We start from the raw sequence: 18,321 nt of genomic DNA on the forward strand, positions 1-18,321 counted from the left end.
GTAATATATTTTAGAAATGAAGACAGTGAATACTTTAAGCTTGTGAACTCTGGGGAAGGGTAAACTGTAGAACAATCTTTTTTTCAACAGGAAATTAAAAGCCATCTAGACACATTATAAAGATAGAAAAAACCTCAAAGAATCAGCTGAGACCATGAAAGAAAATTCTAGAGGTTACTGAAGACAATGTAGTTGGATAAGAGGAAGGAGGGTTTGACATGTTCAAATAGTCAAGGCACTAATTTCCTTGGGAGAAGACATGATAGGTGTGTGTTCTCAAGTAGCCAGGTCTGTGACTGCAAGATGATATTTCCCAGTAGAAGAGATAACAAGAATTGATGAGTATGTATACAATGCCATGTAGGTTAGGGCATCAGCACAGATAGAGAGCAGCTATTTTATACAATTCCCTCAGCAGTCCTTAAGAACTGCTGCAGGTTAACCTTAGGTAATTCCTAAGGCCTTCCTGCCTTTGAGCCAACTGACATGCTTCTCAAAGAAGTTTTTATTCCCTTTACTTGTAAGACTAAGGTGCCCATTTAGAAGAGTTGATGGGTTCAAGAGTCCTGTACTAAAAGGCTTCTCATTTTCAGATAATAAAGCAATTTGTCAATTATCAAACCAGGAATCCTGAGAATAAGACTTCCTAGTAATTCAAAACAGGTGTCTAAGAGTACAAAATAGGTTCCAAATAACTACTCTAAGAGTCTTGACTTCCTGTTAGATTTCAATCTTCAATTTGATGTTACCAGTCACTACCAACAATCCCTCTTTTATGCTGATTAAGGCTCTCATGTAGACCAGGATGACAAACTCCTAATCTTCCCATGTATATCTACTTTCCAAGTAATGTACTGTGGGGCAGTGGAACATAAGTAAACTTGGTAAGGTTGAGTGGGTTGGACGCCCCAGAACCTCACCCTGGAGCTTCAACTGCTTCCAACTATGGCCCTTGTCATGTGGCCACAATCCCTACTTAGGAACATGACCTTTGGTATATATATCTTGTATATCAGAACACAGTTCTCCACTCTAATGAAGTACCTAGAGACCCCAAGGGTTTAGCCAATATGCTTCGCTTTGCATAGTCCTCCCTGCAAAGGATATTTAATCTCTGGTCCACCCTGAGATGGCATGCACCCATTTTCCACAATGAACAATCAATAGTTTGAAACCAAGGACTGTCTCTTTCATCAAGAACTGGCCCCGGGCTTTTCATTGCAGGCCTAAGGACCCCTGACCCTCTTTTCCTGACTACTCTGTTTCCAGTGGAAACTGGACATCCATCTGGGAATCAAGGAACCTTAATTTTGACCTCCCCTATCTTAGGCTGCATTTTCCCACCCTAAGCAGTGTATCAGCACTTTCCAAGAGCCCATCATCTGACTGGTCACAGGGTAAATGCAGTCTAGTGTCTCCTGTTTCACATGGAGTGAATGGGCTTTGAGGTTTCAAAAAACTCTGCTGTTCCTTGTCTCTATCATGGACTCCATGCCTCTGAAACTATAAGCCAAATTAAACTCTTTAGTAAGTTGCCTTGGCCATAGTGTGCTATCATAGCAATCTAAAATTCAGTCAGAACTTGGTACCAGGGCCACTGCTGTGACAAACCCAACCAAAAGGGGTTGTTTTTTGAGGAATGTAGCAGACTTGGGAATTTTGGACTTGAGAAGTAGTTGAATTCTATAAGCAGAGCCTAATGAGCCATCATACTTAACAGGTTGGAAGACAGTCGTACTGAGAGCTATGTCAAGAGGTTTCAGAGATGAAAACAATTAGCAATTGGGTTAGAGATATTTCTTGTAATATTTTGGCAAAGAATGTGCTGTCTTTTGCCCTTGTCAATGGTTGTGGCTACCACCTACACATTGCATCATCAAGTACTCCAAGGTAAAGGTAGAAGATATGTTAATTTCTCATAGTATAGTGGAGACAAAAATGGAATATTTCAGAACAAATCTTTATTTAAGAATTAAAGGCAAACAAAAACAATAAGCATAGAGGAGTACATTGATGGAACATAATTTATCTCATTTGGTCTGAAATCTTGAAAAAGTTACTCTGACTACTTACCTGAGGTAGATTTGCCTTGGCACTGCTTCAAGGGAACCTCCATCCATCCCAGAAGTTACCTTCCAGCTTTGGTTACAGGCTCCCATGTGGTCCTCTCCAACCTCAGGTTATGTTATGTAGTATCAACACATTCTTAGCAGTTAAAAAGCCTCAGGCCTGTTTTACATCCTCAAAATTCTGTTTGATGAATAGCCCACTGTTAATTTAATTTCAGACTATAGACAATTACCAGTGAGGCAGCCTGAAGGAAGCCTACTATTGTTTTAAGCTTTGTCTCTTTCCTTACGGTCTATTATAATGACCTTTTTTTTTTTTTTTTTTTTTTAACTGCCATTGTCACACAACCAGTATTATGTTAAGTATCACAATTTTCAAACTTTTACTAGTGATAGGCATGATTTTCCCCACAGAGAAAAATATATACCTCATGTATTTATCACAATGGATAATTTTTCATAGTACTAAAATTATTTATAAAATTACTGGAACATGTTAGATCAAAAAATCTGACACAGAGACAGGTGGTGGTAGTGTATGCATTTAATCCCAGCACTAGGGAGTCAGAGGCAGGAGAATCTCTGTATGTTTGAGGCCAGGCTAGTCTACATAGCTAGTTTCAGGACAGCCATGGCTACACAGAGAAAAACAGTCTCAGAAAACCAAACCAAACCAACTAAACAAAAATGAACAAAACAATTGACACAATCAGTTTTCTAAAAGGAAAAAATACTTGAACCAGATTCTTTACTGAGCTAAATTCACTGGCCTTAAGATTATGATTATCAAACAATTATCAGGTTGAGAGCTTACAGTCACATGTAAGGTAGCACCAAACCAATTTCGGGACTCCAAACACTAATACCTCCTGGAATTCAGGGATTCACTAAACAGATTACAATAAAACCAGGACTGTAATTAGCAATAAAATAATTCTATACAGTCTCAAATATGCAGGAACTTGATATATTTATATTAAGTTTTTTAAGTCAAAGAAAGCAAAGGAGTGACCATTAGACAGATGCTTGGGTCATGAGCTATCCAAAGAATTTGAAAGACAATCAGTTACCCTACTGGACTGGAAACACATATTTATCCTTAAACTTCAGGTCAATCTGCTGACTGCTTTTCTAACATTTAGAATCCTGCATTCCAAACCAAGAATATACCTTATATTGTGTTGACTGCAATCCTTTCCCTGGGATTAAACTGTATTTTTCTTGCCTTGATAGAACTGAAATGAAAAAAATGTCATTATGAAGCTTAATTTGCTGAAAGTATCAGGATAATAGACTGAAGAAGAAAATTAGCTTTGGAGTCAGGACCCTCAAAATTAGTGTCCTGTTTCTCTATTAAAATGCTTCATTGCATCTCTCCTCTACTTTCTCTGGCTTACAACCTGCCCCCTATTCCTTCTGCTCTAAGCTACCTGTTACAGTATCTATCACTAAAAGAGATGAAGCTAGTCACAAAAACCTGAATACTATAATATCATCATAACCAGTATCCTAAAATTTGTTATTTCAACTTGAAAGTAAGTGAATCTATAAATATGAAATTTCAACAACCCCAGTGATAACTCAAAAAGAAATTTTAGGGTCAATTTTGGACATCTTAGGACAATTCTGAGGGCAGATGTCAACACTAAGCAAAGAACTGAATATTCTTTTTGTTGAGGTTGATCATACCAAAGGGAAACTAAGAATTTTAACCCAAACTAAGTACTCCATAGCTTTTTAGCAACACACCATTCCCATTCTAGCCAAAGAGATTTTAAGAAACAAACAAGAAAACCAAACAGGAAGCAAAAATCAAAGCACTGCTTTCTTCCAACAATAAGCCACGCCCTACTTATACAAAAGATTACACTTCTTTCCTTTATTGGATTTATGAAAATTTTAAAGAGAAACTAAATCATTAAGTGGTTGAGACAAAAGAGAAGCATCTTTACCTGAGTTACCCTCCAGATCCACGCTGACCTGCCCCAGCTCCTCCAGAAAAGCTTTTGGGTTGCTAAGACATTATTTCCATACAACTCTAGTTTTTTCATTTTTTTTTTCACAATGTGTTTCAACTATGAAAACAGCTCTTTGCATACACAGCATATATACAGATTCTCACACAATTAGATCTCTTACTGGAACAACTCCTCGGCAGAACTCGTTTTCTGGGGCCCAACTTGGTAAGAGCTTCTTTCTAGCTCCTCAGACACAATGCATTTATGGGTTTTCACTAATATGAGTTCCCTGATGTGTCCCAAGAGCTAAAAATTCTTCATTCAGATACTTATTGTTCCTCTGATTTTTGTCTAGGAGGATGAAAACCCAAGTATGACTCTCCAACATGTTTTTGCCACATTAAAATATCCATTTACCCCAGTATCACTTCTCTGAGGGGTTAAGAAAGTCAGAGTTCTGTTAGAAGCTTTCTCTTGTAACGTCTGGGGCTTCTCCCCAGGTGAATTTTCTGATATCCACTAAGGTGTACATACTGTCTGAAATACTGCCAATACAAAACATTTATATGGTCGTTCTCTGGTGTGAATTGTCTTGTAAAAATTAGGACTTAACACTGCTGGAGAGCTCTCATACTGCATTGTAAGGCTTCCTACCTGTATGAATCTTGAGGAAGGTTTTCCAAAACCCAGAGCATTTGTGGAGTTCTGCACAAGTGTGGCTAATAAAGGTGACCTGACAGGGCCACTCTCTGCATTAAAGCTTTCCTTACAGTCCCAAGACTATAGACTCTTTCTCTGGACTCCAATGAAGTCTGAGATCTAAGAGAAATCTTGAATTTACCTAGGAGTTTTTCTTTTATTGAATTCTGATATGTAAATATATTTTTAAGGTTATGTGACTTCTTGTCAAGACATCCGTGAGGTTTCTGATGTGTGAGAGCTGAGATCAAGTCCTTTTTCACTCATATCACTGATGTATTCATCATCAGTATGCACTGTCTGATGCTGAAGAAGGGCTGAGCTATGATGAAAGCTTTTATCACATACACTATATTTATAATGGAGCTCCTCTGTTTGAGTCCTCATTTTCTGCTGGGCAACGAAGTCCATACCTAGGAGAAAGTCACTCTCACACATAGACCATTGATGTGGTTTTTCTTCCATATGAATTCTCTGATGTACAATAAAGTCTGAGCTACAGTTGAAACCTTTCTCATATTCAAGGCATTTGAAAGTATGAGTGTGAGTTGCCTGGTGCCTAATTAGGTTGGCACTCCGAGTAAAACTTCTCATACACTCCAAGCATTTATATGGTTTCTCACCTGTATGGACTCTCTGGTGTACAATAAGGTCTGATTTCTGGCCAAAGCACTTCTCACAGGCACCACACTTATACGGCTTCTCCCCAGTATGAACTCTTTTATGCACAATGAAGGCAGACCGGTGTCGGTAACTTTTCTCACACTTATTGCATTTGTAGGGCCTTTCACCGGTATGAGTCCTTTGGTGGCTAATAAGATCTGATTTCCCACTAAAAGCTTTTTCACATTCCAGACACTTAAATGGTTTCTCACCTGTGTGAGTTCTTCGGTGCCTTATGAGATTTGTACTTCGACTGAAGCATTTATCACACTCATTACACAGATAAGGTTTTTCACCTGTATGGCTTCGCTGGTGGACAAGCAGATCAGAGCTCTGACCAAAATTCTTGCCACAGATATCACAGGTATAAAACTTTTTACCTGCATGTGTTCTCTGGTGTCCTGAAAGGGCTAAGTGGTGCCAAAAGCTCTTCTCACATTTGCTACACTTATAAGGTTTCTCATAATTATGGATCCTCTGGTGGGAAATAAGATCTGAACTTTGGATGAAGGTTTTCTCACACATATCACATCTATAAGGTTTCTCCCCAGTGTATGTTCTCTCACACATTCGTGCTAAGTTTTCACAGAAGTTTTGTTCACGTTCAAGGCACTGATATATTTGATTATCTATTTGAGTAATTTCATGCACATGAATATAAATCTTTTTCCCCTTCTGAGGGCACACATGGTATATTTTCCTTTTTTGAGTTCTCTGGTTACATTTCTCTTCTGAAGTGTACATCTTCTATGGTTCCCTCCTAAGTGGTTTTCCATCAGTCTTCTTGATCCCTGTTTTCACAGTCATTTTTCTGGTAACTTCAAAAATATATCTGTTTTAAGCCTTTCATTCATTAGCAGTTTGTGTTTAAAATTTTCCAGCATCATATATATTAGTTTCTTACTTGGTACCTCCAAACCTATGAGACAAAGTAGAAATATTATTTATATTTTTCTATCACTAAAAAGTCTTAATGCCAAAATTACTGTGGTAAAACTGAGAGAAACTGGGGCTAGTGAAATGGCTACTAAACCTGATGACAGGAGTCCTATTCCCACAACCTGTCTACATGACACAAGTTGAGAAATGAATGTCCTCCAATATCCACACTGGTGTCATGTAGCACCTACCTACCCCTACATGCACAGAATAAATGCAAAGAAGGGAGGGAGAGAACTAGAAAAGAGAGAGGAAGAATAAACTACAAATTTTACATAGAACCCTTATCCAGAGTACCTGGGAACAGAATTTTTTGGATCTAAGATTTTAAAATATCTACATATACATAAAGAGTTGCCCTGGGGATGGAATGCATGTCTCAACAAAACACTCATTTACGTTTCATACTCACCTTACACACAGGACCTGAACACAAATTCACAGGGTTTTTTTTTTTTTTTTTTTTTTAATTTTTTATGTGAATTGGGGCGTTTACCTGCATATGTCTGTGTGAGGGTGTCAGATGCCCTAGAACTGAAGTTACAGACAATTGTAAACTGTCTGGGTTTTTGTAAACTATGTGGGTGCTGGGAACTGAACCTGGGTTCTCTGGAAGAGTAGACAGTGTGTTTAAACCCCGAGCCATCTCTCCAGCCCCCCCATAAAGTATTTTTAAATTAAAAACAAATTCTTGTTATTGTGCCTGTGCCACAGCGCATGACTGGAGTCAGAGAACAACTCTGAGGAGTTTGTTCTTTTCTTCCACCTTTATGGGCACCCTAAGGGTCAAATTCCATGGCAAGCATTTTTACACACTGAACCATCTTAACCAGCCCCCATATATTTTAAATAATTTTGTGAATAAAACAAAGTTTGTTATTTGAAACTTTCATAGCATCAGTTTGGCACTTAAAATATTTCAAATTTAGGAGCACTTCGTATTTTAAAATTTAGGATTGAGGTATGCTGCTATTACAAACATGACAAACATTAAACATGATAAACTACCAACAGAAACTCAATTCTTTTATGAACTGGCAATTTGAAAACCAGGGCTCTGGGCCAGCGTGATGGCTCAGTGAGAAGCAGCAAGCCCGTTGGCCTGACCTTGATCCCCTGGGATTACATGAGGAAAGAAGAAAACTGATTCCCACAGGTTTCCTTCTGACCTCCAAGTGTATACATTTGCACACATAAGTAAATAAACAAAAGGCTACCCTGGGCTGCTCTTTTCAATTCCTTTAGCTGGGAAATCAGGACATGTCTGATAAGTAGTACGCTTGTTTAGGAAGTGAACAAACTGAAGATGAGTGTCCTCCCAGGCCTAAGTCCTGTGTAACCTTTTCCATAAAGCATCACTGACTTATTTAGTGATGTAAATATAACTTTTCACTTTATTTTACGAGAATCAAAGTGAACAACAGATGAGACTGAAGCACACCCATCAGTGTAAAGCCAAACAGCACCCCTCTCTGTTTCCCTGCCAGCACCTAACAAACTGCCTGCAGGTGTGCTGAAGCACAGCTTGCTTCCTACTCTCACCAAGGATGCCAAGCTGCTGCTGCTGCTGCTCAATCCACAAACTTTCATCTGTGTTGGGGCTCTCTGTTTTCTTCACAACTGCATCCTGACAGCCATTCTGCCATCACTCTCTGCATCATGGATTTATTCCTTTCTACAGAATCATTCTAGTTAGTAAAGAGGCTATCCTCTCTCTTCTTAAAACAAACAAACAAACAAAACTAAACTAAACTAAACCAAAAAGCAAAACCAACAAGCAAGTTCTCTCAACCATCTCAGCCTCAAACTACTCTTCCCATTTTGTTCTCCTTTATAGTAGAACTCACCAAAAGAAAACCCATCTGTTAACTGTCTCTGGTTTTTGTCTTCTAGAGTTTCTGGAACATACATATTCCAACTAAGACATTTACCCTTAACTTGTACCCAGATTCCTTTAGAAACCTACAAACATCAAGGACACCTGACCCCTAGCTCCCAGCTTCAGTCATTACTGTTCCCCTACTCTGATCACCAAGTCTTTGCCATGGTTCAAGCAAGCAGAACTATTTCCATTTCAGGATCTTCATGTCCTTTGTCTCTCCCTCCCTCCCTTGCCTAAAGACTTCTCTAGACTGTCTTCAAAGCTTCTCTCTTACCTCATGTAAATCTTTGCTCAACTGTTACACATTCTCATTGGGGCCTTTTCTGACCACCTTAATCATCATCCCAACTCATATAACACCCTTTCCATCTTCCTATTTGATTTTTTTCTCTTCTGAATATGAGCCTAATAAACAAGAATCCCCACACACGTTTCCATTACTATTATTCAATTTGTTCAGTGCTATTTAACACCTAGAACAATACCTGGTACATGTCAAGTTCTCAAATTTACAACAGATCTTATTTGGCATCTACAGACTCCTGTATAACCTATAAATCATTTGTTGTTCACTTTGAGTCTATTTTTTCTAGGAAGTGTGTTCACAATTTATCATAAAGGCTAAATATTCAAGAAACAGATATTGGCCTAGAGCCTACATATAAAACTGTAAATGAAAAGATATCAAAACTCACAAAAAAATGGCATGTTAGCAAATGGAAAAAGCTCACAAATACAGCACACTAAAAAATAAAATGGAGCAGAACTTGGAGAAAACACCCCAAAAGGATCTTGGAAGCATACCAGATCATGTTTACTTCTGCTAATGAAATAATAAATGACTTCTTATTTCATCAATTTACTAACTCCAGTTTTCTAATTTTTATTCAGCAATTTTTATTATTTCCTTAAGAAAAGCAAAGACATTGCTCTTGCTTATTGCAGTGAGTGATAAATTTAATCAATAGAAAAAAAAATACCTATAAACAAATGCCAGTGTTCCAAAACTCATTTGGAAAAGCTTTAAAATTTAGCTTCGAAGGATATGAGAGCTGAATACAAGGCAAACATGTGCAGGAAATGTACTTTTGTGCTGCAGATGGACAGAGTGAGACACGGATGAGCTAGAAGGCTAGCAAGTATAAGGAGGGGCAAACAGTCCCTGAGAAATGTGAACTAAATAGCACAGACATAGTTGTGCTAAACAGTGATTGTGTCCAGATTTTCAACATTCTGCATGGTAGCTGCCATCATTCAGATATCTCCTGGCATCACAGAGAAACTCCTCATACTCTAAGCCCTTTTTCTCTGTTCATCTGATAGTATCCTAGAAGTGCAAATACACCCATCAAGTGAATCCTTGTTAGACAATAAAATACCTCATCACATAAGCAGATACTTTTCTATGTTTTTCTAACCAAGATGGTGAATCAAAGTTCACTTTGTCTATTCATGCTTGGTGGGTGTCAGATGCTAACGGACTGCCTGGTGGGAGGAATCCACATCATACACTCATTTGCTTGTCTATTTACCAAAGGTCTTTTAGAAAAGTTATCAGAAAAATCATTAACAACATCTTAAGCAAAGAGCATGCTTTGTCCCTGTCACAATCAATCCTCTAATCCTAAAGCATCAGAGAATATTATTCCCACTTTCTTTTATGAGGCTGAGTTTAGAGAAACGAGACCCTAGAACCTGTCTAGAATCTAATCTTGCCTTACAAAGCAAGCAAGCAAAGGCCTTCTTTACAGTGACAGAAAGCTCTCAATTAATCCAAAAATTTGAAAGATCATACTGCATTTTTTTGTTTTCTACCTCATAATCAAGGTGTCAAGAATTTGTTGACTTCATTTAAAAATTCATAAATTCATATATAACCATTTTCATCAATTTCTGCTGCTACCAATCTGGTTCAAACCACTTTTACTTCTGTGGATTATTATAATTATTTCTTAGGGGATTCTCCTGTTATAGGCCTAACTGCACGCCATTCTTAATCCCCACCATCTCAAAATGTGATATATTTAGCCATATGATCTTTTAAAGAATGACTAATTGAGGCCATATGAATGGCTCTGATTCGACTGGAGTAACGTTCCTCTAACGAGAGTTAGGATACCCTGAGCTGGCAAAGGAGCAAACACATCCTGACAGAGACTCTTGAGGACAGTGAGAAAGCAGCTGGTGTAAAGCAAGGCGACGTCCAGACAAACTGATACTGGATTTCTAGTCTTCAGAGTGTGAAAAAAAAAGCAAAATCTGGTTGTTTGAAACACTCAGAAGATAGTATGTCTTTTATAGCAGTTCTAACAAGCCATCTGTGTATTGCTACCCTCTCTACACTCTCTACTCGGCAGCCAGTCTAATCCTGTTAAAACAGAAAGCTAGATTACATAATTCTGTTCTTTCAATATTTTTTTCTTCCACTCAAATCTTTACAATAGCCCAAGAGTTCCAACTGGAGCTGCCCTGCCACTCTCTGCCACCACCGCCTGACTTCTTCCTCAGTCTTCTTACAGGGTCTGATCCAGCCACAATGGCTTCCCAAGTTGTTTCTCTTCTACACATTCTCTACTTGGGATATGTGACCTTTACTTCTTCCGACTTTGGCGTACTTACTCCCAGTATGGCAATGGCTCTCTCTTAATACCCCAATACCTATATTTTCAGTTACCACTTTTTTTTTTGGTTTTTCAAGACAGGGTTTCTCTGTGTAGCCCTGGCTGTCCTGGCACTCACTCTGTAGACCAGGCTGGCCTCAAACTCAGAAATCCACCTGCCTCTGCCTCCCAAGTGCTGGGATTAAAGGCGTGAGCCACCACCGCCGGCTCAGTTACCACTTTTTAATCAAACTGTTTCTGGCCACTCTATTTAATATTGCGAATCTCCAATGACAAAGCTATATATCACTTTTCCTGTCTTATCATTTCCCAGAGCACTTATCACACTCTAATACACTCTATAATATTCACTTAGCTTATAAGCTATTGTATTAGCTTATTGTATACAGTTAAATATAGGAAAGATGCTTTTAGTGTTCTTTCCCCAGTGGATTAGTTCTCAGTATATAGACAGTGTTTAAGAAGCACTTTCTGTCATAAATAAATTTTCAAAGGAATTCTGTTTCCTTGGGCTAGAGATGGCTCAGCAGTTAACACTGGCAGCTCTTCCTGAGTCCCAAGTTTAATTCCCAACACCCATGTGACAGCTCACAACCTTTTGTACCTCAGTTCCAGGGCATCAACACTCTCTTCTGGCTTCCATGGGCACTGGGCCTACATGATGGGCAAACCATCATGCAACACCAATAATATAATAATTAAAAATAGAATTAAAAAAAAAATCTATTTTCCCGCATACTCTGGTGAGGTGCAGTCTGAAAAGAAGAAGGTCAATTTTATAAGACTGAAGAAAATGTAGCTTACCAATAATGTAGACAGATGAAAAGCAGCATTCACTTTATGGTCTTGAGAAAATAGAAATTAAAAAAACAGCATTCTGTAAAACACAAATACAAAAAAAAAAAAAAAACCTTTACACTGGATCATTTATACATAATGAACTTAGCAGTGAATAAACATTTTCCTTGAAAACAGCAGAGGGTGCAGAAATAGCTCAGCTCTATTACAGGCATCTGCTGCTCTTCCAGAGGACCCAGGATCAGGTTCAATTTCTATCACTCACATGCTGTCTCACAACCACCTATCTGAACTTTAGTTCAAAAGTAAAGTACCCAATACCCTTGTGCAGAGGCCCCAGACATGCACATGGCACACAAACACATCCGCAGGCAAAACACTCGTATACATAAAGTAAAACTTCAAAACATCTTTAAAAAAAAAAAAAAAAAGCAAACGAATTTTCTTTTGGAATCTCAATGACTCAACTCTAGAAAGGATAACCATTAAGTGTATAAATACTGGAAGAAAAACAGTTAAAAGAATTAAATAATTAAATAAACATAAACTTCTTAGATCAAATACTGAGAAATAAGAAAATAATGAACATAAACTTGAAAAATAACAATCTAAAGAACAGAACAAAGTACTTTTAAAAAATATTTTTTATTTTATGTGTGTGAATGTTTTGTTCACCTTTACGTTTGCATATATGTATGTGCAACAGAGCATGCCTGGTCAAAGAGGGCAGAGAAGAATCCCCTGGAACCGTGAGCCACCATATAGGTATTTGAAATAGAACCCGAGTCTTCTACAAGAGCAACAAGTGCTCTACACTACTGGGTCATCTCTCTAGCTCTTATAAATTTAGTCATAAATCAAGATACTGGTACTTTTCCTGGCCTTGGGGCAGAGGCTTTTAATCCCAGCTACTTGGGAGAAAAAAGAAAGAGGATCATAAAAGTTCAAAGCTTGATAGGGGATTAATGAGGGTAGGGGAGGAATGGGGAAAGGGGATAACACCTGAAATATAAATAAATAAAATATCAAATTAAAAAAAAAAAAAAAAGTTCAAGGCTTGTCTGAGCCACCAAACAGGTTTAAAGCCAGTCAGGGCAACTTGTTGAAATTCTGTCTCAGCTGGGCGGTGGTGGCGCACGCCTTTAATCCCAGCACTTGGGAGGCAGAGGCAGGAGGATTTCTGAGTTCAAGGCCAGCCTGGACTACAGAGTGAGTTCCAGGACAGCCAGGACTACACAGAGAAACCCTGTCTCAAAAAAAAAAAAAAAAAAAAAAAAAAAAAAAAAACCAAACCACCACCAACAAAACTCCAGCATGGTCCTTGCCTAGAATGTAAAGACCTGTGGTTAACAATCACTAGCATATGGGGCTGGAGAGACAGCTCAGCAGTTAAGACCACTGGCGAAATGGAAGTAGGAGCTGATAAAGCAGCCATAGTAGAGTGCTGTTTACTGGGCTGCACTCCATGACTTTCACAGCCTGCATTCTTTCTTATAGCACCTAGGACCCCCAGCCCAAGGATGGCCTCATCTACAATTAGCCGAGACCTCCCACATGCACTACAGGTTTGTCCACAGTTCAGTCTGGTAGAGGTATTTTCCCAACTGAGGAGCCCTCTTTTAAAAGGATTCTAGCTTGTATCAAACAGACATAAAACTAGCCACCAAAACACCCATACCAAAATATTTTTTTCTTTCTCTCTCTGTCTCTTTATGTTACATGTGTGCAGGTGCATGAGGAGTCCAGAAGAGGGTCCCCCTGTACTGAATTATAGGCAGTGGTGAGCCACCTGACAAGAATGCTTGAAACTATACTCAGGTCCTCTTGGAAGAGCAGGAAGCACTCTTAACTGCTGAGCCATCTCTCTAGCCCAAACAGTAAAGTTGTTTTGTTGGTTTCCCCTCCCCCTTTGGTTTGTTTGTTTATGATTTACTTATATTTTATGTGTATGAGTCTTCTTTCCTGCACAGATGTATATGCACTATCTTCTTACTTTTTTTTTTTCTATTGCTGGGATAAGACACCAGGGCAATTAGTAAGCGTTTAATTTGGGTTTATGATTTTAGAGGGTAAGAATCCAAGATGGTGGAACAAAAGCATGATGTCAGGAATATCTGAAAGCTTACATCATGATCTGTAAGTAGAAGACAGAGAGAGCTAAGTAAGAATGACACATTTTGAAACTTAAATGCCTGGCTGCAGCGACACACCTCCAGTACCATGACTGCTAATCCTTTCCAAATAGTTCCACCACCTGGGTGACAAGTATTCAAATATGAACCTGTGGAGGCCATTGTCATTCAAACCAAGCACCTGTGTGTGCACCATACATGTGCAATGCCCAGAGACCAGAATGAATGCATCAAATCCTCTGGAATTGAAGTTACAGTCTATTGTTAACTCAAGTGGGTACTGAGACCTGAACCTGGGTCCTTTGAAAATGCTCTTAACAACTGAGCTGTCTCTCTAACTCCAATTTTAAATTTTTAAAATATTTTTTGTTTTGGTTTTTCAAGACACAGTTTCTCAATGTAACCCTGGCTGTCCTGGAACTCTCTCTGTAGACCAAGCTGGCCTCAAACACACCTGACTTCGTCTCCCAAATGCTGGGATTAAAGGCAGTGTGTGCCACCACTCCCTTAGCATTCAACTGTAAAAATTTTAAAGTACAAGCAAATGCTATACTTTGTGTAAGAAATCAGAAATTTAAAAAACTATATTTAAAACTATATTTTAAAACACGTACTTATTTACTTGGTCAAAAATAAATTAGGAAAAAATAAGAAACTAATGTACTTGATCATCACAAGATAGGTGAAATAGGATCAAAACCTAGGAAGACAGAATTGATGTGAATCAAAGAATGAAGTGCCATATTTCTCTAACATATTTCTGTATACATATATATTTAACAGAAATAAATGGGTGGCCTGGGATAGGGCTCTGTAGTGCAGCACATGTAGGGCCCTAGGCCCTTATCACTAGCAGTGCCAAGGAGGCAGAAGGTGGGAGAGCTGTAAAACGACACGAGAAAGCAAATGACAGCTGAGTGTGGTGGCCCACATCTACCCGGTATGTGAAGGATGAGGAGGAGAACTGGTGAATATTTGAGGCTAGCCTTAGCTATAAAATCACAAGCATGTTTAGCCTACAAACTGAGACCCTATTTCAAAACAAACCAAAAGACAGTCTGTGTCAAACAAATAACATGATCACTCAAAAGAAGGAAAAAATAACTCTTACATAGTATGAGACTATATAAACTCAAGCTAAAGACAAGATTTTTTTTTAATTTTTTTACTTTTTTTTTTTTTTTTTTGAGAAATTGGCTCATTATATAGCTCAGGCAGGTCTTGAACTCTGATGTTTGCCTCAGACTCCCACCCCTAGTACTGAGATTAGAGGCACACACAGCCTCCCAAACTGTATATATACAATTACTAAACCCTAGTTATGGGGCTTTTCCTCATAGTACATATTAGTTAGTATGTATACCAGAGTTGGATAATAGAACATAGATTCCTCAGTTACAGAAGGAAATTACAAATAGAAAAGAACAAGATTAGAAAAAACTCTGTATTGTGGTTAACTGGAATTAAAGGGCAGTATCAGCAGGAGGTCACAGTTTGTACTGTATACAGAAGCTGCATAGTGTACACATGAAAAGGGGTTCTTATCCTAATAATGTCTGCTCTCAAGTACAGCAATAATGTACGTATTAAATACTTAGACTCCAGCTTCTAGATACCATTCATCACTGAATGGAATCAGGAGACATGGTAGATAACAGGGCTTGCAAACCTACAATAAATATCTTTGTTGAGCTAAAACATAGAAATGCACAAACAAAAATACAGTATGTTGGTTTGTTGTCTCATGGTGATAAGGCATTGAACCCAAGGGCTGAACACACTTCATACTCTATCACTGAGGTATATGACCTTTCCTTTTTACACTTTGAGAAAGGTTTTCCCTAGGTTGCCCAAGCTAGTTTTGTAACTTCTAATCCTCCTGCCTCAGCTCTTTAACTGAGTTTGCTCATAGTTTGGGAAATGGATCAGATTATCTTATTAAACTACCAGTCCAAAACATAATTGCTCTCAATAGCCAAGAAACTATGGTACACAAGAAAAACAAACAGAAAACCAATTTTAAACCAAGAAAAACAATTTTTGTATGCAAATAAAATATGATCTGTCTGTCAATCTTCAAAACAGAATATGATACTTCCCAAGTTTAAAATACTGTTTCTTAACACATTTACAATAAAATCCAAGGTTTTTACTGCCCTCCATACTATGGAATTTCTGCCATTTTCATCCTCACAGGCACCTCAAAAAATTTTGTTTCTTCTGCCTAAACCACTGTTCCTCCATGTAGCTTTCTCCATTATCTGATTTAAGTAGCTGCCTGAAACATATTACCTGAAAAAGCAGCACACCTTGACTACCTTCCCTAAAAGATTTTATGTCCCTTCACACCACCTTACTTCTCAGCGTGACTATCCAACTTCCTCACAGCTACTTTCCCTTGTCCTCTCTCCTACTATACATAGTATAACATCTACTATGGTTAGGATTTTGTCTTTTGGTTACTGCAATACCTGTAACATTTAGAATACATCCTTTTTGTGTGTGTGTGTGTGTTTTCGAGACAGGGTTTCTCTGTATAGCCCTGGCTGTCCTGGAATTCACTCTGTAGACCAGGCTGGCCTCGAACTCAGAAATCCACCTGCCTCTGCCTCCCAAGTGCTGGGATTAAAGGCGTTTACCACCACTGCCCAGCTAGAATACATCTGTTAAACAATTAAAAAAAAGTAAACAAGTCTCAGACTGAAAAAGGAGTGTCATCATCCTTGGGTCTCCACTGTGCATCTAGCACAAACACATCCTCCAAATCCTTACTCCATGTTACTGTCTCTAAAATGCTTCCTTTACCCTCCTAGCAAGGGAGGACTTCTGGTTTTTCATGAGCAACATCAGGCTGCATTTCATAAGCAAAGAGCAGACAAAAGTTCAAATAGACAGGTTGAGCAACAGAACTTCGGAGCTCAAGAATTTTCTCGGTTAAAGGAGATATGGGATAATCAAAAGTAAATACTTAAAAGTATTGTCTTAAAAACCATACTTGCTGTACAGCCTCAGATCAGGGATTGCCTCAATTTTCATTGATTACATGGATTATGGACATTTAATCCTCCCAAGAACACTGTAAAATCAGATACTACCACAATCTTACTGATAGAAAACCTGTTGCTATGGCAATTACCTAATTACCCAAGAACTCACAGACAGTTAAGTAACAGAGCCAAGGTTTAAATATCCATCCTAGAGCCTGCCTGAGCACTGAGCACACTGCCTTCTTTGTATGGCAAACCAAAAGAGGGTCAATCGTTGCAAACCAAGTGTGAATATACATGCTTGTTAGAAAAGTAGGTGTTCTGAAGGGTTATCAAAGGGCCACTATGTTAGCCACCAGAAAGACCCCTTTCCTTTTCCCAAGTATATTTTACCTTCTTTCTTGTCCCATCCCTACTCCAAAATTCACATTCATGTAGAAACAAATATATGCCACTTACCTTAACAAGAACCCAACGACTTATTCTTTCGGATCCACAAGGTCTCTTAATCCAGAACTACTCATAATATTTAATTCTTCCCTCTGCTAGAGAAAAAAAGCAACAATGTTGAACATGACTGCAAACTTACTTTTTTTTTTAACAGCAGGCCAATTAAATGTCCCATGCACTCTCCAATCCAGACATCAGCTTCTTTCTGACCTGCTCTACACAAAATAACAAGAATTCTTCTAGCTGAAAGATTTTAAGTTCAGAACAAAGCCCTAGGCCTTGTTTTTCTCCTGATACTTGTTTTTGTATCACTTAATTTTTGCTGTTAAGATGGGGAGACTCTTATGTAGCTTAGGCTGGCTTCAAACTCGCTAGGCAGCTAAGGCTAGCTCTGAATTCCCTATCCTCCTGCCTCTGCCTCCCAAACTCTCAGGTGACTGATGGCGCATAATTATTTCAACTTCTAAGATCATAGATTCATTCCTCGCACACTAAAAACTGCAGGAATATGATACATGAATGCAAAGTTACATAGGACCGAGGCTGCTAAAAATAAATGATTATGGAATGCTTTAAGCAAACAAACAGATTCTGCAGATTTGGGGGCAACTCAACTAATCTCCGCCCTTAAGGCGGGGGGAGGGTCTTCTCAGCACCCATGGTTCTCTAGACATTCAGGAAGGCTACAGACTGCATTCGAGCCTGGCTCCATTACTACCTCCAGGACAGTCTTACAGGCTCTCCTCCCAACTTTTCGTTGACGACGACGACAACAAGGGCGCCGCGCCTGGCACGGACCCTCTCACCGCCAAGGACCGCGAGGACCCGCTGCACGCTTACTCCGACGCCTGGAGCGGCACTTCCGGTGACTGGACCCTCAAGGCGGAGCTTCCGGGGCCGCACACTCCGCGGCGGTCGGTTCAGTCCCACCGTCCCTTAGGGAAGGAGGGTGGGGCCGAGATGCCGAGAGGTAAGCAAGCCAACCGCAGGATACTAACCTGGAGAAGCGGTGCACCCACGCCACAAGGCCAACGCAAGCAGCTCTCACCAGCTGGGACGGGGAGGCGTAGCCACGCCCCGAGGCACGTAACCATCCCTCATAGGGCTTCACCGGGGAACCGGG

The 18,321-nt window shown here is 39.2% G+C and overlaps 1 protein-coding gene across 1 annotated transcript; it reads right to left on the reverse strand.

Moving 5' to 3' along the window:
* Positions 1–1,939: 1,939 nt before the first annotated feature.
* On the reverse strand, positions 1,940–18,321 carry LOC117702198 (zinc finger protein 322). Its single transcript, XM_034493468.2, has 4 exons — positions 18,197–18,321; positions 17,208–17,293; positions 11,636–11,708; positions 1,940–6,308 (listed from the first exon to the last, which is right to left on the reverse strand). Exon 4 carries the CDS (start codon positions 6,131–6,133, stop codon positions 4,934–4,936), a length of 1,200 nt encoding a protein of 399 aa, XP_034349359.1. The 5' UTR covers positions 6,134–6,308; positions 11,636–11,708; positions 17,208–17,293; positions 18,197–18,321; the 3' UTR covers positions 1,940–4,933.

This window comes from Arvicanthis niloticus, unplaced genomic scaffold (assembly GCF_011762505.2).
Source record: "Arvicanthis niloticus isolate mArvNil1 unplaced genomic scaffold, mArvNil1.pat.X pat_scaffold_565_arrow_ctg1, whole genome shotgun sequence".
Classification (NCBI taxonomy): Eukaryota; Metazoa; Chordata; class Mammalia; order Rodentia; family Muridae; genus Arvicanthis; species Arvicanthis niloticus.

What these genes read in the sequence shown, in the direction of transcription:
- LOC117702198 (XM_034493468.2), bottom strand. Translation starts at nt 6,133, where the DNA reads ATGTACACTTCAGAAGAGAAATGTAACCAGAGAACTCAAAAAAGGAAA.